At 43.5% G+C, this 22,174-nt stretch overlaps 1 protein-coding gene across 1 annotated transcript in view; it reads right to left on the bottom strand.

The window, feature by feature from the left end:
• Window positions 1-22,174, bottom strand: part of OSBPL3 (oxysterol binding protein like 3) — a 162,416-nt gene that overhangs the window by 5,488 nt on the left and 134,754 nt on the right. The window contains 6 exon segments of the mRNA XM_006175677.3: window positions 1,382-1,504; window positions 3,288-3,414; window positions 6,214-6,358; window positions 9,085-9,229; window positions 11,177-11,255; window positions 14,152-14,215. Coding sequence (XP_006175739.2) covers window positions 1,382-1,504; window positions 3,288-3,414; window positions 6,214-6,358; window positions 9,085-9,229; window positions 11,177-11,255; window positions 14,152-14,215 — 683 coding nt within the window.

The following is a 22,174-nucleotide window of genomic DNA, read 5'->3' as shown; positions in this document are numbered from 1 at the left end:
TTCACACTAAATCAAGTTGATAAATCTCCTTATCTCGTTCTTGAGACAATTTGGTTACCCACAATTTTTAATGATCCTAAAAATACTGTAACATACCTCTTTATAAATGTAGATTTTCCTTGTTTGAAAATAATTAGATGATTTATGAAAGAAAAAAAAAGAATCAACCTACTTAAGGGTATATGTGGTAACTATCAATTGACTAGTAAATCATTTGATCAGTCTGTTAGCCTATCCATTTATTTATCCCTTGCTTTTTCCTCCCCCCCCCAAAAATTAGGGTGTCTTATTTTTTAAATGTTAAAACAAAGTATGACTATTTCAGGATAAAACTCTGGCCCACGGATCTTCAATCACTCATATCCTGAGTTTATGGAAATGATCAAAATCCACATCAACTTTAGGGGAAAAAACATTATACTTTGAGGATAAAACATCCTTTGCTATTTTGCTGTTTTGGAATACATATTCTATTGCTGCCACTGATAGATTAGTAAAGTGTTTCTGTCACCCATTAAAAAACAATGACAACCAAAAATCCCTCCAAACAACAACAAAGTCCCCAAAACAAGGCTAGGGTGAAGAGGTGGGGTAGGAACTTACTGCTTTTCTACATGTGCTTGTTTTAATGTTGATTTTTAAAAAGTGAACAAGCAAAAAACTCTAAAACCATACCCAGCCCTGGCCTGTCATCAAGAGAGCCAGGCCCCCATCTGGGGCGTTCCCCGGCTCCTTGCACCTGTGTTTCCTGGGCCTTTGTTTCTTCTCAGTGAAAATAAAAGAGCGGGTGAAAGGCTGATGATCTCTGATGTCCCTTCTAAAGCTTTAAGTCTGTTTTTAACAAGACCTTCCTAGCAAGTTAGTTTATAATAATAATAAATGTTCTAAATCCAAGCCCCGGGATATTGGAATGCCTGCTATTCAAGAATGAGATTACTTGGAATTTCTAGTTTGGTGCCCACTGGGGTGACTGTTAGCTATCCCCGCCACTGTGTAAAATACACCTGTGTGAGTGACCAGCCTTAGACGGGGACTGAATCAACTGGCCTGGTCCAGGAGCTGGGTTTGGTTGGTCCCAGTGCTTCTCCCACAAGCCCTTACTGAGAACCCCCCTGCAGAGTCCCTGGGAGAGGCACAGAGAGGCAGCTGGGCGAGAGCAAGGACGCAGGAAAAGGAGGACCGAGCAGCGGACAGCCTGCGGGCAGGGTCCACACAAAGTCGGGCCTCACAGAGGGGAGCTCTCGCCACCTGAAGCAGGAAAAGCACGGAGAACACTCTCGCTTGGGGAGGGGACACCCCTGTTGGCTCTCTTCACACCAGAAGCATCGGGTGTCACCAGCACCTGCCAGCAGCGACCCACACGACCCCGCCCCGTGCACACCTGAAAAACCGCGGCTGGTGCTCCACCTTATTTTCTTCCAAGACGCGCCGCCTCTCTCTCTGCAGCTCTTCAATCCTCTGCTTCTGTCTTTCAGCTTCTTCTAAGTTCCCTTCTTCTAGAAACCTGAGGCATTGAGGAAAAAGATCAAGGAATACAAATGTCAAGGAAATGTAGCAATCATTATTACTAGAATTACATGTGTAAAGACTGGCTTTTCAGAAAGCTCTCCTCTACTGAACCCTTAAAATGTCATTTGGATGTAGTTACGGATGGCACTATGAATTGGTGACGTAAACATGGTTCAAAAAAATTATATCTATAAAAAGGAATCTGGGGCAAAATCTCCCTCTCATTCCCATCTCCAGTTCTAACTATTTCCTGCTCATCCCCTCCACCTTCACCCCCTACCACAGGTAACCCACTGTTTCCCATTCCTGGTGCATCCTTTGAGTGATCCCTTATTCATAGATGAGCAAACATTAATACATATTCTTACCCTTCCCTCCCTTGTAAGGACATACATGGAAGCAGGCCATACTGTCTATATCTTGGTTTCCTGTTTTTACTTTTTACTTAACAACATATCTTGAGGGGAAGGGTATAGCTCAGTGGTAGAGCATGTGCCTAGCATCCACAAGGTCCTGAGTTCAATCCCTAGTACCTCCATTAAAATAAATTATTAATAAATGTATATGTGTATACCTTGGAGATCTTTCTTGGTAGCACACAGATCTCTTCACTTTTTAATAGATGCATAATATTCCATTGTGTGGATATACCTGCATTTGTTTAAACAATTCCCGACTGACAGACATTCAGAATGTTCCCATTTTTTAATGTTACAGTTAATGCTGCAGTGAAGGACTGTGTCTGTGTCATTTTGCACATGCATTAGTGCACCTATAAGGAGGTATTTCTAGAGATGGAATTTCTGGGTTAAAGGGTGAGTCTGTAATATGTCTACTACCAAACTGCCCTTTTTGGGGATTATAGCCATTTACATCTCTTCCAGCAATATCATTAGTGTCCCTCTTTCCCAAAGCCGCCAAGTACATCAAACTTTTGAATCTTTGCCATCTGATAGGTTAAGAAATGGTATGACAGTGTGGTTTTAAAAATTTGCATTTCTTTTTGTAAGACTGAGCATCTTTTCATATGTTTAAGGGATATCTGCATTTCCTGTTCGTTTTCCTATGTCCATTTTTTTAATGGCTTGATCTTGACTTCTAGAACCAATTCATAAAGGGAAAGGCAAATATAGATTTCTCAGTTTGTCATTAATCTTTTGCTTCTGGGTATATATTTTATTTACTTTACCATGAAGGGTGCTGGGTTTTTTGGTTTTTTTTTTTTGAATAAAGGCAAATTTTATCAATTTTTTTTTTTTTGGCCTGGTTGGTGTTGAGTCTTAGTTAGAAAGGTCTTAGGGAGAAATTATCCTGTCCATTTTACAGAGTTGGAAACTGAGGCTGAGAAAGGTTAAAAGACCTAGCATACATCATACAGCTTGTCAGCAGCAAACCTAGAATCAGAAGTTAGATTTCAGTGCACCAAAATAATTTAAATTCGAGGGGTGGGGAGCTGGATACTTTTACTCTTTCAAACATAGAGTAAGTTTTTCTTTTTTTAACTGCTGTATGCAGTGCAGTTTTTTAAAAAACACTTTTCTTTTTTTTTTTTGTATTTCAATGGAAATGGGACTCTCCTGACAAATAAAGGTCATGCCACACACAGATCTAAGCCGGGTTCTGTTCCTTCCGCATGATTGCTTCAAGTCCCCCTAGACCTCTGTACCTGATGACAGAATTTCTGTCTTAGGCTCCTTTGGTGGCCTGGCGATGTTACTAAGACTTTTTATAAAGAGTTTCACATCTCTGGAGATAAAGATCCGAAAAAAAATCCTTACCTTTGGTCTGGCCTGAATCGAGTGTCGGTAGGGGGTAATAAAGACTTTGACAGTGGATCCATTTCATTTAATTCTAGAGCAAACTGTGTGAAGCCATAATATTGCTCATAGCCTTTCGGCATGGGATCTAAAAGAAAAATAAATCATTCATCTCTAACTTGCATGGCATTCATGTTACATCTTAATTCCTTCACCTTTTTCATCTCAGACCAGCTACAAATTTTCTCTCTCAGCTCTAAACTCTTCCATTTCTATTAAAATATTCTGGCTAACAAAGAGGTGCTGCATTTTTCTCTATAAATTTTCTTCTCTATAAGTTTCCTTCTACCTACAAGGATAAGGCCTCCTTTGTGTGGTCCTATAGCAAATTTATTAAATACCGGAAAGTTTCTATACAGCTTCAGCCATAAAAATAATTTGTTACTAAAATAAACATGTTAAAAAGAACTCTAATCACTTTCCCTGATTAACCACTCACTTCAGAGGACCCAGTTTTCATTTAAGAAATGTCAAATTCTCCTGAAACTCTGTCTGGTATCTAGAATAGCGCTAAACCCACAGCAAGGGATCAATATACGTTACTCTTTTTCTTCCATTCCTCTCTTCTTTTCACCGAGGCTTGGCCCCCCCAAATCTTACATATTTAAATTTTAAACCATCTCAGCAGAAGCCAGGAATAGAAATGGATTATACCGGCAGAAACACTGCCAGCTAGAACCCAAGGTGACAGAGAAAATGGAACCGAATAAAGCAAGGCTGGTGACCTGTTGGTATTTTCCAGAAGGGACCAGAGACCTATCCACCTGCAAACATGCGCTGTCCTTCCAGAAAAGGGAGGAATGTCTCTGAAGGTGAGTCAGACATCAGCCAGCTGCTGCTCCCACCACGGGCCCAGACTCCACAGGCCCAGGGGCAAGGCTGCCTCCACTCCTCAAAGGGTAGGGCCGCCGAGCAGCTTCACCACGCGGCCGCCACCGCCCAGAGCCTTGGGGGCCTTGGGGGCCTTGGAAACCGGGCACATCCCAGTGGGTTCAGAGGGCAGGGCACTGAGCCAAAGAGCATGCCCTCCGGTCTTAAGCCCTAATGGCATTTGCCTTGCTAGGTCTTGGGCTCGCTTGGGACCTGTCTCCCTCTCTTCTTTCCTTTCTCCTTTCAGAATGTGAAGGTCTATCCCATGCCCCACTCACCACTGTATTTTGGAAGCACATTTTGATTTCACAGGCTCACGGCTGGAGAGGATGAACCATACCTCAAATCTTACCAGTAACTGATTTCAATGATATTTAGATGAGACTGTGGACTTCAGAGTTGATGCTGGAATGAGGTAAGACTTCGAGGGCACTTGGGAAGGAATACATATATTTTGCACATAAGGTTTTAGGGGGCCAGGGGCAGAATGCTATGGACTGAATGTTTATGCTCTCCCCAAATTCACATGTTAAAGCCCCGGCCCCAGTGGGGCTGTATTTGGAGATGGGGCCTCTAAGGGAGTCATCAAAGTCAAATGAGGTCAGAAGGGTGGGCCCTGATCTTGAGGCCAAGCCAGGAAGAGAGCTCTCACCAAAACCCGAATTTGTCAGAACCCAGCCTCCAGAACCATGAGAAAACAAATTTCTACTGTTTGAGACCCAGTCTATGGTGTTTTGTTACAGCAGTCCAAGCAGATCAATGCAGGTATGTTGCTCTACTTTGAATTCCAGCTAAAAATTAAGCTAGAAATACCCAAATTTACATATTGGGTAAGTCAAATCTAGACTAACAAGATCCATCCCCAGCCTTGCTCTGCTTGTTTACATATACAAACACAAATGCTTTCCATGAACTTTTCTGCAGACCCATTTTTTGATGTTTCAGAAGTCCATTTTGTCTAATTCGAATTCTCTGTGGATCCTAAGCATAAAAATAATAGCAACGCTTCCTACAGTGCCTTCAGAAATACATGCCAGAACACATCTGCTGGGGGGCGGGGTGAGGAGGTCCTGGGAAACATTTCATTCCTGAGAAAAGAGAGGCACAAGAGAAGAAAAGCTCTTTTGTCCTCCCTTCTCCCCTGCTTAGTGAGCTGCCACTTGGTGATATGATATTGAATCGAGACAACCACTTCACATCCATGAGACGAAACATCACCGCCATACTGGGAGTGGCAGATGTGTCCTCAATGACCTATGCTCTTGGTAAGCTGCCTATGGAACAACCCTGGGGCCACGTACCCTCTCATGTGTTGTTAACAGCACATACCCTACTGGTTTAAGCCACTATTAGAATGGTTTTCTTTTTTTGTTTTATTTTGTTCACCCTAAAGCACCATAACGGTGGTCTCTCGGAACAACGGTTTTATAGTATGACTATGACTTGGAAAGATATATATCAGATTAGATGATGGACTAAAGTCTTAAAATGTTTTGGGGGACATGTTATGAAGGTTTGGTTAGCTTCCTTACCCCTTCTCCCCATAGCAGTTTCAAGCATTTAGCATCCTTCTAGAATTACAGGAGAGACTGGAGGGCTTATGGTGTTGGGAGGATCTAGGGAATCCCTAACTCTTGTAGGTCACTCTGCTTTTCCAGTAACAGTTTTCCCTTCATCTTCACTCCAGAATGACTTCTACTTCACTGATATTCCTTCTTAGTGTCCAGTATAGGCAAAGGAATCATGTGTGACAACTGGAAGACAGAGTAACCATGGATTAGCAAGGCTTTGTTCTGGGATTAAGAACCCAGGACTCACCAGTCCCAAAGAGGTATTGTTGATAAGCATGAGGATGTGTCTGAGATATGACTAGGTGAAAGAAAAAAGGGCCCATAGCTCTAACATAGTTCAAAGCAGGGAGAGCCTAGAGACACCAACTGGACACTGACGCACGCTCTGTGCGATTCCTCTGGTCGTGCCCCTGCTCTGCTTGGGGCTGATTAACCCAGGTACTAACTCGCTCTCCAGATACAAGCGGATGAGGAGGAGCCGCCGCAGTAGATGCTCTCGTGCCATTTCCCAAAGAGCCGATGCACCGCTTTTCCACTCTTGTCAAATACCGTACCTTCGATCTCATGGGCGTTAGTGCTCCAGTATTTTGCCTAGGATTCAAATGAGAGTTGTCTGTTTAGTGTGTTGGGATCAATTTATTACAGATATTAAGAGAAAAAAAAGGAGAGAAAAGGAACCATGAGAATGATTCTATGCTGCATAATGGTTTACTGGTTTTGGATTTTTTTCTTTTTAATATTTAATAAAAATTAAAACTTAACCCTTTATTTATGGTTTGTAAGTCAACTACCAATATCTGTGTAAGATACATTTTTTTCTTCTCTCACTACATGCAGTTTAGGAAGGAAAGACTCAGTTTTCAAGTTCCCTCTGGAAGAGCTGTCCTGTGGCCATCTCTGTGGCTCTGAATATTGCAATTTAAGAAAATGTAACTCATACAATTTTTTCTCTAAAGGAACTAGATAATCCTTTATAAACCAACCAACTTTTTTTTCCAGGTTTGTAAACCAATCAGTTTTCAGTTTCTTCTATTATTTTTTTCTCCCAAACCAGATTTGTTCACCTAACTTACAGGAACCTTATGCAACCCATGTTCCCATTGTGAGTCAGTCTTGGTCTGAGACCAATTCAGCTCAGCTCAGCCCTGTGAGTCTTACACACAGTACCACATTGTGGCCAGCAGAGAGAGCTCTAACTCCCTAAAGTTGATTTTTCACAGTTCTCCCAATTACCTGGCTGTCCTAAAAATCTCCGCAAAAGGCCAGAAGGCACTACTCCATAAATCAAAAAATCCTACTACTATTTTCAGCCAAAACGGAGTCCGTATTTGGAAACCAATAAAGTTAAGTGACACTTCCAGGCCATATCTGGTGGATTGGCTTCCCCACTCCAAGCCTGTGGTAAGAACGGGAGGAAGGGCAGAGTATAGCAGCGTCTCAGAGCTGAATCAGAACGTAAATGTGAGTTCTCTAGCCACGTAAAAATGCGGGAAAGGGGAAACAAATACTGTCCAGGCTAGTAAGTTTATTCTGAAGCAGGAGTCAGACTTTCTCTTAGAGATATTTGCCAACAAGTTTTTGTCCTGGCTATACGGACAGGAAGCTACGGAGGGAGACAGTCATGTTCCACAGGTCACGCCGCATCTGCTTTCAGATTCTGTCTCAACACCAGGGGCCCAGCCAATGTTGTAATTCTTTCCATCTCTCACTTCTACAAAACTCTGCTCTCTGGTCCTCCTCGGTGGACGAGTACCAAGTGGATGGTAGAAATGGGGGTGAAAACATACGCCCTTGGGGAAAATCCTGAGAACAAGGTGGCTCTCACCTGGATCAGGGGTTACAGAGCCCTGCTCCAGGCTGCCTTTGCTTCTTCTGATAGAGAGCTTAGATGAAGTTTTCAAGGCAGGGTCATTTTTATTTTACGCAAATCAGTACCAGCTTGATGTCTGTCTGACTTACAGGATATAATAAAGACCCCCATCCACCTCTCCCTAACGCCCTCCACCTGCTACAGGTGCTGCAGAGACGTACCGCGTGCAATGCCACAGTCACAACCCAATCTCCTGGCTTATGATTTTGATCTTAATTAAATGCAAACATTCCTTGAGGAGGGTGATACTTTAAGGCCATTTTGTATGCGTGAGGGTTTTTAAGGGCTAGAGGGAACCTCAGGAGGAAAAGGAGGTAGGGGGAAGGGCTCAAATCAAGGCAGCTGGAAAGCTGGAAGGTAAGCAGACTAATGCAGGCTTTTTGACTCAGGGGAATCTGTATGCTTTTCCTGTGAATGTTCCTGAGCCTCTGCTGTGTGCCGAGCATCAGTGCCAGGCGTCGGCCACAGGAGTGGGCCGGGCAAACCAAGCTTCTGCTTTTCTGGAGTTGGGAATGGCAAGGAGGGTGTGGGGAACAGAAAGTGAGCAAGTAAAACATAGGACAGTGCTAATTCAAGCTTTGAAGGAAATGGGGTATGATGCAGTTGGACTACTAAGGATCTGGGGAGAGGGGCCTGGGCAGAAGGAAATGAGGAGAAAGAAGGACAGTGCAGCCAGAGGACAACAAGGAAGGAAGGGGACAGGGGTGGCAGGAGTTGAGGTTGGGGAGGAAGTGGGGGGGCGTGTATGTGTACATGTGAACGTAGGGGTGGGGTGGGGAGTGCGGACTCTGCAGTGGTCCATTGTAAGGATCCGGGCTTTTACTATGAGAAAGACGAAAGTTTTCAGAGGATTTTGGTCAAATATGGCATGGCTTTTTTAAAAAATTGTGGTAAAACGTTCACACATAAGGTTTGCTGTTTTCTAAGTGTACAATTGAGTGGCATTAAGTTCATTCACAATGCTGTGCAACCATTGCCTCATATATTTCCATAACTTTTTTCATCTTCCCAAACTGAAACTGTACCCATTAAATAATGACTTCCCATTCCTTCCTCTCTCCGCCCCTGGCAACCACCATTCGACTTTCTGTCTTTATGAATGTGGCTGCTCTAGGTGCCTCATATAAATGGAATCGTATTTGTCCCGTGTCAGGCTTTTCATTTAGCATAATGTCCTCAGGGTTCATCCATATTGTAACATGATGACTTATGTTTTAAAGGGGTCCCTCTGGCTGCTGCACTGAGGACAGACCACAGGGGAGTACGGGTGGATGGAAGGAGGCCAGGAGGGTCCGTGGTCCTGGTCCAGGTGAGGAGGGGCTGGGACCAGGGGGCCCCTGGCGTTGTTTGTCTCCTGGCCCAAAAGTGAAGGCAAAAAATTCCCCAAGGCGACCCACCCCTCCCCCATGCCTAAGGCCCCAGCTCTGCCCAGGCCCGCCCAGGTCACCTTTATAAAGTTCACTTTGCAGTGGCAGGAATCATCATTCAGGTTCTTGATGACAATCTCTCCATAGTGCTCGATCCACCTCTGCCCGCTTAAGATGTTATGGATGCAAGAGGTCACTTTGTTCCACTCAAAATGATCTCTAAAACTAAAGGCGGAAAATGTGACAGTAACAATTCCCAGAGGAGCCAGCGGCACATGCAAACAAATGCTGCTATTTAAAAAGTCAGTCCTGTAATGAATCACTCATTCCTGCAATCACAGAACCAACACTGACCAAGCCGTGCCGGGTGTCCCCGAGCTTTCACCCTCCAAGGAGGCGAGGGTGCCCCGGGAGGGGGTCAGACGTCAGACCTGGAAGCCGCCAGAGGCTCCACTAGAAGCTGGGGTCTTTGGGAACAACCCGCTCCCTCCCAGGACAGAGGAAACCGAGCCCAAGCAGACTGTGTCTAAAGTCACCAAACTATGAAAGGAAAGCGGCAGTGGGGCGGGTACGGGGGTTTTCCACGGTGGGCTCTCTCCACACACACACACACACACGTGCACACACGTACGTGTACACACAGGCACACACATGCATGTATGTATTTACAGACATGTGGTGTGTGCATATGGAGGCACACATATACAAGCACACCTCATTTCCTTGCACTTAACAGATACTGCGTTTTCTAGAAATTGAAGGTTTGTAGCAACCCTGTTGAGAGTTAAGTCTATCAGCACCATTTTTCTAATAGCATTTGCTCACTTCATGTCTAAGTGTAACTGAGCAGGACCCTGTGGGGCCTTCCCGGGACAGACCACCCCCCACCCCCGCCATAGTCTCTGCTGTATTTCCTCCCTGAAGTTCTCAGAATATAGTATCTCATGCATATTTCCTGAGTTGTTTTTCAGATGCTAAAATCCACCACCAAAGGGAAGAAATTAACTACTTGATGATCACAAGCTCGTCCCCAGACTGTTTCCCGCTTAGGGGTTGATAGTGTTAACTGTCCTGTTACCTTAACATCAACCAATCAGAGAATTGTGCACGAGCTGATCACGTACCCTGAGACCCCACTCCTTTACCTGGCCTTTAAATATGCTCTGCTGAACCCCTTCGGGGAGTCTGGGTTTTCTTGCACACAAGCCACCCGGTCCTCCTCGCTGATCCCTGCAATAAAACTTTCTCTGCTCCAAACTCCGATGTTTCCATTTTATGCCCTTACTGTGTATGGAGCACACGAACTTGCATTTGGTAACATATAAAGAACATAAAGCAGAATTTTCATATGCACTGGGAAACTAAAAAATTCATGTGACTCACTGTATTGTGGTATTTGCTCTACTGCAGTCAGTGGTCTAGAACCAAACCCACAACATCTCCAAGGTGTGCCTGTGTACACACACACACACACACACACACACACACTTACATAAAAATCTTAAGATACATATATCTTAAATATTTTACGAGAAAGTGTTCAGATATCACTTACAGAGTTAAATAATAATTATGTAAGAGCAAACACTTAAGTGGCACATGCTGCATGCCACTATTTTAAATGCTTCACACATCTGCTTAATCCCTGCAACAGTCTTATGAAGTAGGTGGTTTATTACCCCTGTTTAGCAGTTGAGGGAAAAGATCAGAAAGGTTAAGTGACTGGCAGTACGCAGCAGGTGAGCACACTGACTCCTGGCGGCCCAGTTCCACAGGCCACACGCATTACCGTTTTGCTTTATGGATAAGTATCAAGGCCTGAAAGATCCCTGAATCCCTGAAAGATCAAGGCCACTTCTTTCTTAAAAAAAATTTTGACAGTGAGGCAGGACAACGTTAAAGAAAAATCACCACTCTTAACTGTGTAAGAAAGTGGAAATGACTTTTTAAGAAGCCTCTTTTCAGGGAACACTGGTGTCCAGGAAGCACTTTCCATTAAAGGGAACAAAAATGTACGATTGTCAAAATGAGGAACATTTGAACCTACTGTCAAACACATTAAAAGAAAAAAAAATACACTCAACACCATGGAGGACAATGGGCATCCTGCTCCTACAGCTGTATCTTGGCCCTAAGTTCTATGAAGTTCCTAACTATAGAGGAAGAACTTACGCTGGCAGAGTCACGTGGGTTGTGCCAATGGGAACAATTTCCATGGATTTGCCCCAGAATTTGTTTTTCCATCTCACGTCTGAAATGAAATAATACCAAATATTACATATTTAGCAGGAGAGCTAGGTAGATCAAAGAGTTCTTAGGCTGAATAAATGATCAATCACCATATAGAACAATCTCTTCAGAATAAAATTCACTGTTATTCAATATAAGCAGCAGCTGAGTATCTGGAATAGAATCAGAGAAACTAAAGTTATAAAGTCTCCCTTGGAAGGACTCACAGTATGAAAGGGAGACAGAAGTGAAAATAGGTAAGCTCCCCCCTTCCACAGAGAGGCATGGTCTGTAACCGAGAATGTTAGAAGGGGAAACGGAACCGGAGGGGAGGGAACAACCAATGTGCTAGGGGAAGACATCAGAAGAGGCTTGTCTGACAGGATCACTTAAACTGGGCTTGGAAGAATAAGCAAGGGCTCACCAGGCAGAGAAAAAGCTATTTAAGAAGAAGACATGAGAGGTGCAAGAGAACAGGGTGTGGGTCTGTGCTACTTGTCTCAGACTGTCTAGAGAGAAGATTAGAAAGACAGCTTGAGCACAGAAAACAGTGGGCTCTACAAGCCTGGCTAAGAAGTCTGTTTAGTGTCCACTGGGGAAAATAAGGTGTTTGTTTAGGCAGAGAACTGATGTGACAGATACAGATTTTACAAAGATGATTGACAGCAATACAGAGAATGGACCAGGGGCAGGAGAGATGAGAAGCAGGTGACCTGCATTTGCTCAAGGGATAAAGGAAGATGAAGTGAACCAGGAAGTGGGGGTGAGGATGTGAGTGGAAGGGAATGACCCCAGAACGACTAAAGATGCAGAAATAGAACTGGGTGATGAATTAGGTGCAGATTATGAAAGTCAGGGAGAATTCATGGATGATTTCAGATTTTTCTAACTCACACGAATGGTGGTGCCATCAGGGAGGCCGGAAATAGAAAAAGAAGGGCAGAGATGGATGACCTCTCTGGCTGCTGGTTGACAATACACAGACCATAGCAGAGCAAAGGTGAAAGCATGGAGGCCAGTAAGGGGTCATGGCCATGGTCCAGGAGAGAGGGGTCTGGGACCAGGAAGCCCCTGGTCACATATTGCATGATTCCATTTATATGGTATGCCCAGAAGAGGCAAATCTATGGGGACAGGAAGTAGGTCAGAGGTTGCCTAAGGATGGAAGAACTTGATGGAAATTGGAAATTGAGGGGTAAGAGTGGGAATCATGGGTATTGGCTAAAATGGTTTCTTTTTGGAGTGATGAAAATGTTCTTAAATATATTGTGGTGATGATTGTACAACTCTGTGAATATCCGAAAAACCATTCAATTGTACCTTTTAATTAGGTAAATTGTATAGCACATAAATTATGTCTCAGTAAAGCTGTTACCAAAAAAAAAAAAAGATAACTGGCTGTTTAAAGTAAAAACAATAACAACATATTGTAGGATTTATAACACAAGTGCATGTCTGCAAAAACACAAGGTGGAAGAAGGGAAATGGAAGAACACTTTTGTCAGTTTCTTATACTATATGTGAAGTGGTATAATACTACTTGAACACAGACTGCGATGAGTTAAAGATACATAAAATGAATATCAAAGGAAACAACTGAAAAATGGAACAAAGAAGAATAGCTAATAAGCCAGCAAAGGAGATACTATGGAATCAGAGAAAGTGATCAATCCCAAAGAGGGCAGAAAAAGAGGAACAGGGGAACAAAGGTAAAACAAATAACAAGAGGCCAGATTTAAACCCAACTATGTCCATAATCACAATAAATGTAAATAGTCTAACCTAATTAAAAGACAGAGAAATGTCAAACTGGACTGAAAAAAAAAGCAAGATTTGGCAGTCGTGGGCTTAAGGAAAGATGGGGTTGCCCAGGAAAAGGCTGATGAGAAGAAGGAAAGGGAGCTGAGGAGAAAACTGTGAGTGACGTAAGGAGCACACGGGAAGGACTTGGAGAAGACTCCTCCCACTACCTAATACGTAACTTTAAAAATAGTAATAAAAGTGTTTATGAAGTCAATGACACTTAGCAATTAGGAGGTTAGAGATCTTATGGGAATTATTTCCAGAGGGTTTGGGTGAAAGAGAAGTTCCTAGTCAAATTTCAATTCTAAACTTTATTAGCAAAGATTCAGACAGTAAACCATCGTACTTGTAATCTAAACTGGTAATACTGATTGTCTCCAGAGAGAGGAACTGGGCGCTGGGAACCAAGATGGGGGAAGAAAACTTTTCACAAAATACTTTCTTATCTTTTAAATTTCATAGATGCAGAGAAAAATCTTTTTAAAAACTGACGTATGCTCATTGTTCAAAAACCTGGGGTGCTCACATTTTCTTTCTATAATACCCCTGACTTTTGAATAAAGAAGTTAACTAAATTAATTAATCTATGTAGGAAATAAATATTTGCAGCTTTATTTATTTTTCAGAGCAACCCATTCCTTCCCATATTCAAAATATAATAAACTGAATATAGAACAACCCCCAAACTGAAAAAAAGTCAGCCATGTAAAATTTCAAAAATAAATTTTAAACTTTTCAAAAGCAAACAGCCCCTCTGCTGTCTAGATTCTGATAAATAACTGTAAGTATTTAGTGTCTCTTGAAATGCATGAGACATTGCAAATGGCAGTGGAATAAGACAGAGAGAATTACAGGAATAAACGGTGGAGGTCCAAAGACTGAGGATTTTTAAAGAAGGGAACAACTAAATTATCCTCCAGAATCTTCCATTATAAACTAGACAAATAGTTATTGTTTAGAAATGAGAGCAAGAACACCAAGTGGTCCAGATCCTTCCAGCAATGCCCACGTGCAAGGCCCACTTTTGATCTCATGAAGCATTTACAGAAGGTCCTGAATAAAATAAATTATAACATTACATAAAGTGATAGAGGTCAAACATATCAGCACATTACCTTGCCAGAACACAAAATTTTCAGACTCAGCATGACACGCAGATATTGGCGGATGGTGGCTGACCTGATGGAAACAAAGGCGGAGAAGACAAAAAGTTAACTTTTGCATCTCACAAGATCCACCCTTTCTCCCTCACATGGGGATGTCACACAGCGTGCAGTGTCTAGCTGAATGGAAATTTGCTTAGTTTCCCTTCAACCAGTCTGTCCTCAAGAGGGTGCTCCTGATACAGTCAGCTCTGCCTTGTTCAAACTCATCAGGAAAAAAAGTCTGTGGATGGAAGCCTCTGGAAGCCTTGGCGGGAAAAGCAGCCAAGTGGTGAGTGATGAGGGTGGAGACGTGTTTTGAAATATGTCAAAAGAACAGCAGAGATGCAGGAGCTGCCCACTGATAAGTCACAGAACCTGACATTGGCTGCCAAGGTCAAAATCTCTACTAGCTGTTCTGAGAGTAACTGAATGTTTTAATTAAGATATCACATAGCAAATACTTCTAAATGTTAAGTAACTATTTCTAGGCAACACCCAAATGCTCTTTGACTCAGCAGATTTTACTCTTTCGAAAACTGCATCAGGAAATCCAGCCACTTTTTAAATTACTGACAAGAAAACCAACCCAAGAGTAGTTTTTTTTTCTTAGAAGAATAATGTTTTTATAAAAAAGAGCTAAACAATTATTGAAGAAATGTTAGTCAACTGCTAAGAGGATATCTTTGTTCATATTTATTCATAAAAATATCTTGAGTAAATACACAATTACATTCTAGAAAAGAGAGCCCCTGTAACAGAGACGGCAGGACACTGCCCTGCCCTCTGTCACTAGGGTCATTACTTCTGTTTTATTCACTCATGAAGAAGCCAAAGAGAAAAAGGCCCCTCAGACTTAACCTTTTAAATTTTATAGATGCCGAAAAATCTTTTTAAAAACTGACGTGTGCTCATTGTTCAAAACTCAGGGCATGAGGCCAGTATATGTGCTGTTATTGTAACTCAGTACTAGTAGAACCACAGTAGTGCTGCTAGTGGTGTTTCTAGAAACTTCTCTGACTTGGCTGGTTCTTAGCAAAGGTATCTCACGTTTAGAACATTTATCCCAAAGCTTTCATATTACACACAAGGAGACTGAAACGAGCAAGTTTAAGTGACACTTCCAAACACACTGATAGGGAAGAAGTAAAGGTAAAATCCAGCATTTTTGGTTCATAGATGGTTTTCAAAGTCTCCACCCCTAAAAAGAAATTGTTTTAAGTAGCCACATCTTGTCTTCAAACATATCTTATCAAGAGCTCGGAATATTCAGAGCCCTGCGTGAGGTGAACAGGGGTGGAAGGGAAGGGGGTTGACAAGTCCACAGCCACTCGCCTCGCTCTGGCCCCTTGACTCAGCGAGAAACTCGGTCTGAGAACCACTTCTGTGCCACTGCTGCAGGTGGAAAACTGGCAGGGACAGGGTGACCTCGAGGCCACATAACACATAACACCTTCAGGGCGGCTGAAGAAAAGTAGGGACAAAGATTTCAGTAGTGCGGTGTCTTTCAGGTCTCTACAGACATAAACCCCAGCTCCCATATGAGGTGCGAGGCACCCGACTGCTGTCCCTTGGGTGGGCTGAGTTCCCAAGGGCCTCTTGAGAAGGTGAGCACCTCCCGGTGCCTGCGGGCTTCTCACCTCACACAGGGACACAGAAGCCTCTCTCCTGAAGTGCAGCTCTCGGCTTGACTTCATTGTCTTCTTTTCAATCCAACCCCCTGAATGTTTACATCACAAGCTGCCGCATCCTTGTCTCTCCTTCTTCCCCAACTAGCTCTCAGCGAAAACAGTGGAGTTAACTTTTCAACCTTGGGATCACAGAAATCTAAACTAGACAATACCAACCCATTACTTCTCCACCCCACCTGCCCTGTGCACCTTGCAGCGGAGAGGGAGAGGAGCTCTGCAGTGTTCCCCTGCCCCAGAACTAGGCATGTTTAAAGTTGATTATTACCAAGTGGATGATATTCATTTCCACAGAAACAATGTAGTAAAAAATAAAAAGATCAAAGCCTTGATCAAGCATTTTAGAAGTATGGCCAAATATAAACATCAAAGCAGACAAAATACAATATATAAAAACTATAAACTCTTTCATAATTTAAAATCCCATAAAACAAGGATAAACATGCTGTCCATATGAATTATAAAAGAGGCCCTAGCATACCATTAAAACGACTCTGTCAGATTAATGAATCATTGCTTAGCAAAGTGCCTTGAGACAGGGTCCAAGGGATGTTTTCTGAATGAATAAATCTCCACAGTGAAATATCAATGATTTGGCTTATTTCTTTCTGGCTCAAAAAGGCCTTTGGGAATGATTTATTTGGTGCGTGTGGCTTTTAAGAAGTTTACAAAGCTTTCCGGGAAATTAAGTGAATGCTTTATTTTTCTTGGATACATTTCCTGACAACAGGTATTTTATTCCTGAAACATTTCTGAAGCCTTGGCCATGTGCTGCATCAGTGTCAGGGAGTGAGGGAGAGCTTGTGGGGTCCCACAGATCGAGATCCTAACTCTGCAGTATCATCTACTGGCTGCATGGCCTTAAGCACATGCTTACACCCTCTGGGCCTCAGTTATAAAATAGGGCTAGTACCACTGACTTTGCAACTAAAAAAAAGATAACATATGGAAAGTGCCAGGATCACATGCTAGTATGGGGTAAGCAGAGATTATATTTTAACTTTTTGTCATGAGGGTATTTCCACTTCACTCTATGCTAATCTTCTGTCTTCATTACCCTTATTACATAAATCAGCAAACGGGTTCTTTCCAGTAAAGAGCCTGCCCAATGCTACACAGTTAATTAGTGATGAGGGCGAGTGCTTTAAACCAGGTCCTTGATTTCACATCCAAAGCTCTTTCCTGAGATGCCCCAGCTGCCTCTCTGTGGCTGCTCTCAGAGTTGGGCTCTGGTCTCTCCCCAAAGCCTGGGCACACCATTAAGGTTCCATCTCATGGATATTTAGAGAATCTTTTGAGGCTGATCTTTCCAACTGCTCTGAGTCTCGTTGATTTCTTTGTAAAATGGGGTCTGAGAATCCCTCTGGCTTCAAAATGCTACCATTCTAACATCTGTTTGAATTCCAGCATCAGAGGTGGCAGGGATGCCAGCCAGACAGAAAAGAGTCTATTCAGGCTTTGATTAATTTCAGTACCCATGGAAAGGGGTAATTCACGGTTAATCACTTCATCTTTCTTGATGGTAATCTCTCTAAAATCTACTGGAGTAGAGAATAATGAGCACAATCTAACCTGTCTTTGCTAGCACGGGATTTGGTTAAGTTTCCTCTTCTTGCATCTTAACTCAGGCATAGAAGGGCATTCAATTTTGAGTTTGAGTCTAAACTGACTCAGCCCCGAGTAGACCCTGTCTGCCTGCCTATTGGCTAAATCCACTTCAGACTGTTTTTTTTTTTTTAGTATCCTCCTTCATCACTCTCCTCTCCATCTCAAATAAGAGCAATTTCTGACTGGTAAGGATTCCCATTCAGGAAATTAGTATACATGGTTTTTATTGTGTTAAGTATTTACACATATCTTTCTTTCTATAAGCCTGAAGTCAAGACATTCCCCTGGCAATTAATAAATTTTGTAAATAAATACAAAAATGTATTTGTACATCTGAGGTCTTTCTTCACCCTAACCTAATCATTTTTGATTTATGCTTTGAATGTACTTTATATAAGAGGTGGGCGGTTAACGGGAGAAGCATATGGGGAAGGAGTGCATTTCAGTACCTGTGCTTTTCGTAAGTTTTTCTTCTTCAGATTAGAAAACTCTCCCTGAAATACATCAGTTCTGCAGCTGTTCAGAGACATAACTAGAGTCCTCTGAGTTCTGGACCCGTCTCCAACCACGTAGGGCCGCTTGTGGAAAAGAGAACAGGCGGCAGGTCAAAAATCACCCAGGGAGGGGATCAAGGGGCCATTCTTTCCATGGCTTTCGTCCAACATTCCCTGACTGCCTACGATGTGTCAGGCACTGCCTAGTCCCTGGGGATACGATGAGAAACAAAAGAAACAAAAATCTTCACCCTCATGGAGTTTACATTTTAGTGTAGAAATGGGTGAGATTGACAGCAAACAAATAAGCCCGTAGTCCATCAGTAGTAACGTATGAAGGAGAAGAAAGCAAGGGTGGGGGTGGGGGCTGGGCAGTGGGCGCGCCATCCCAGACAGGGTGGGTAGGGTAGGACTCTACAACAGAAACCTCTGAGGCTGGGAGAAATAGGGAGGTTATCCACACAGACAGCTGGGGGAAGCGCGCCCCAGGAAGAGGACATGGCCACTGCCCAGGGCCGGCAGATGCCCGGGATGTTTTAGGAGAAGCAAAAAGTCCTGTGTGGCTGAAGCCAAATAAGCAAAAGTGGGAGGAGGCCCGCTGTCTGCGGGCAGCATCTTGGAGAGCTTTGTGGGCCACGGCCAGGACTTGGGGTTTGGTTCCAAGTGACCTGGGAAGTCGTTGCAGCAATCGCTCTGGCTGCTGGGTGAGGAACTGGCCATGGAAACAAGAGACCAGTTAATGAGTCGACTGAAACCATCTCAGTCACTGATGCTGACGGCTTGGGTTGGGGGCTAGCCCCAGGGGGACAGGGCGTAAAAGTAACTGGCTTTGGAAAGAAGACCCCAGGAATCGCTGATGCACAGGATGTGGATTATGAGAGAAAGCTATTAAGGATGACGCCAAGGATACTGGCCTGATTTTAGGGCGAATACAGCTGCCAATTATTTTTTCTTCTCCTATGTTCAGAGTTAAGTACTCATTTGCTAACCACATGGTTTCTTTTTTTAAAAAACAAAAAAACACATTAAGTAATGATTTGATTTGACCCAGAAGTGCACAAGCACTGGTTTAGTCACCTTACAGTTGATTTATTGCTTGTTTTATTTAAACAGTTTGAATTCTCTCGATAATGTCGGTAAATAAGCTGCCACTTTAATCAGAAGTAAATAACCCTGCCTACTAGTAGATAAAAGGACCATTCAGAGAGGCGATGTGGGTGTGCAAAGAGGGAAGTGATAGGTATGGTATTTTGAAGTCTGGCCAAGAATGTTCAGAGTTCTGATGACTAACAGAAAAGGAAGAAGGGCTGAGCCCAGGAAGCAAACAAAAAAGACTTCAGTTGAATCTCTTACATTTTAGTAACTTTCAATAACTCCATTAGCTTTTCTGCCACAAACTCTGAATGGTATGTGGCTGGGAGGGTAAGTGGTTAAAATGACTTGAACAGTGATCTGACAGCTGACGTTATAGGCAATTAGGAAAAGCCACTTTTAGGTAATAGCTTAACTGCATATCCTTCAGAGACACCAAATCTTTCCCAGAGGTACCAAGAAAGCAGCATAGCGAACTGAAATGTGTTTTCTGACCCAGCCAGTCCCTGATGAAGCTCCAACCCATGTGTCAGCTCCCTGCGAGGCAGCCCGAGAACCAAGTCAGGAATAACCTGCCAGCACAAAGCTCGGTCCCCGAGGAGGGAGAGGAAGTCCTTTCCTTCTGAGCTCCCCCTTTCCTGGGCTTACTCAGAAAACCAAGGCTGAATCAGATTTCTTGGCACAAAGGAAATCCCTCCCCTGAGAAGGAGGAAGAGCCAGAGGTTTGAACATATGACGGGAATGTTTATGATTGCTTCCTGAATATTCCTTGTTCACAAGGCCACTGCGCAGCCCACAATGGGAGTTGAGAATAAAGTCCTACGTGAGTTTGGAGGATGAAAGGTTTAAGAGATGATGACAGGGAAAACCCCAATGTCTGAACAGTATACAGACGGCTGTTCTTGGATTGGCATCTCTGAGCACAGTACATAAACCTACACGAGGGATACCGGGAGAGGTGAGGCAGAGAGGACACAGGAGTGGAAACAGCAGGTGTAAGCTGAGGGGACCTGGGAGGCGCTAATGTGCTGGATCTCAGCTCCTTACCTATGACTGATCCTGGACTCACCTGCCATGCAGGTGGCGTTGGGAAGATCAGGTAAGATCCTGTATAAATTTGAAAAGCAGAAAGCACCCTGCAAACCTAATCTTGGTTAATAGTTACAAAGGAAATTTGAACAGCAAATTCTTTCTCTGGTTTCTGAGTCACCCTGACATTGCGTTTTTGGGTCTTTCTGGTAAGAGACAACACGGGGGGGGGGGGCAAGTTTCTGTGCAGCTGAGCCCTTACTTCAGCCTCCTTGGCCACTGACCACTCCACACACCCACATACCCACCAAAACCTCAGGCATCAGAACCCAAGGCTTGGAGGAAAGGCATAGACATCACTTTCCAAACCACCGGACTCTGTTGTCTAGAAGTAGAAGAGCTGAATTATCTTTGTTTCTTTCCAGGTTCTTTCCTTTGGAGATACGATTTCCATCAGTGTCCTCCTTGGAATACAATTCCACCCCCAACTATTAACTTAGGGGTCCCATTCACCTGATGATATTTGTCATTCAGAAACCTCTACTCATTGTATAGAGGTAGGAGAAAGCAAAGAAGCCCCCAAACTCTGCAAGCTGAAGTCTGTCACTCACACATAACAGAAGAGAGAAGAGTCATGCTGTCTCCATAACAGACTATCTCCTGGGCCAGAAGCAAAAAGAACCAGGCTGGGAGGTACCAGCATGAACAGAATAAATGCTCTGGTCATCTCCTGAGATGTATTAAGTTAGAAGGCCTTCACACACACCAGGTCGGCTGGTCAGCAGAACCAACAAGGGCTAGAGAGGGAGTGGGGGAAACTGAATTGATGTGTCTCCTGCTGGCCAGGAAAGGAAGGCCCTGGCCAAAAACCCTTCCACTCCTGGGGCAGCGGACAGCCCGGCACATTGAATTAAACAGTTCCCCTCTCCTTCTCGTTCTCCTGATGACTACAATTTTGGCTTCCTAAGTAAACTGTGGGGAAAGTATCCCTGGTCAGGCTGATACCAAAGCTGTCTGGCCCCCAAGGCAGGTCCATTTTTCACAGTATAGGGGTATAGTAGCATTCTGGTTTATAGATCAGTCTCTTGTAAGCTTAGCTAGTGTGACCTGTCCCTGAGAGACTCACCTGTTCTAGGGTATATTAAAAGAATCACTAACTGAGGCCATAAGCCTAAATTGCAGACAGATAAAGTGGCTCCCCCATGACCAGGTGGGTGGTATTCCCATGGTGAAGCCAACTGTGAGGACTTGTGGCTGCCCTATGGCTGGCTCTCAGCCCAAGCCTCACCAGTGACATTACACCACCTTCAAACCCCTTGAATCAGTAGATACAGTCCATCTTATTTTAATACTCCTCCTGCTGTTCTTAACATTGCATGTTAAAAAGCATTTTAAAAGTTGCCTCTACTTATAAGAGCAATAACCAGATACTAAGTGTGCAAGTACTTTATATAGCAACGCATTATTTCACTGGGCCTTACTGCAACCCTGTGAGCCAAGCATGATTATTCCTATTTTACAGAAAGAGAAACAACTGAGGGTCAGGAAGTTTCAGTAGCTTATGCAAGGCCACACACAAAGTGTGGGATTAGGATTTGAAAGCAGGTCCACATTACACTCAGCACACCCTATGCTGCTGACAATGATCAGATCTCTTTCAAGCTTATTTCCTTAGACCCATCCATTCCAGGGGTCTAAAGACCATGTTACGTAGCGCTCACGTGCCCAGAAGGTCTGCTTCCTGTCTCGCGCCAGCACAGGGCATCCACAAGCAGATCCCGAGGCGGCCTTGCCCCGCCAGGGGCCCGTAGGAGTGAAGCTCGGTGTTACACAAGCTCACGTTACTATTCTTTTCTTCTGCCTCTTCATCCCGTCCTGATTGTCTGCTGTAGTTCGGAGCTATTTTTGGCCTTTGGTTTTTCACACGAGTGCATGTAATACCATGGTAACCAAATTACATTTTCATTTATTCTCATTCCATTTCAGGGTTACTATTTAAATAACCCAGTTGAATTTGAGTAAGATTATCTTAGTTCTTACTACTGATTTAACCCCCTACTGGCCCAGTGTCAGTGTGTAATTTCT

This window comes from Camelus ferus, chromosome 7, assembly GCF_009834535.1.
Source record: "Camelus ferus isolate YT-003-E chromosome 7, BCGSAC_Cfer_1.0, whole genome shotgun sequence".
Taxonomy (NCBI): Eukaryota; Metazoa; Chordata; class Mammalia; order Artiodactyla; family Camelidae; genus Camelus; species Camelus ferus.
Note: the sequence above shows the minus strand (reverse complement) of the source record. Positions and strands in the feature narration are given on the sequence as shown.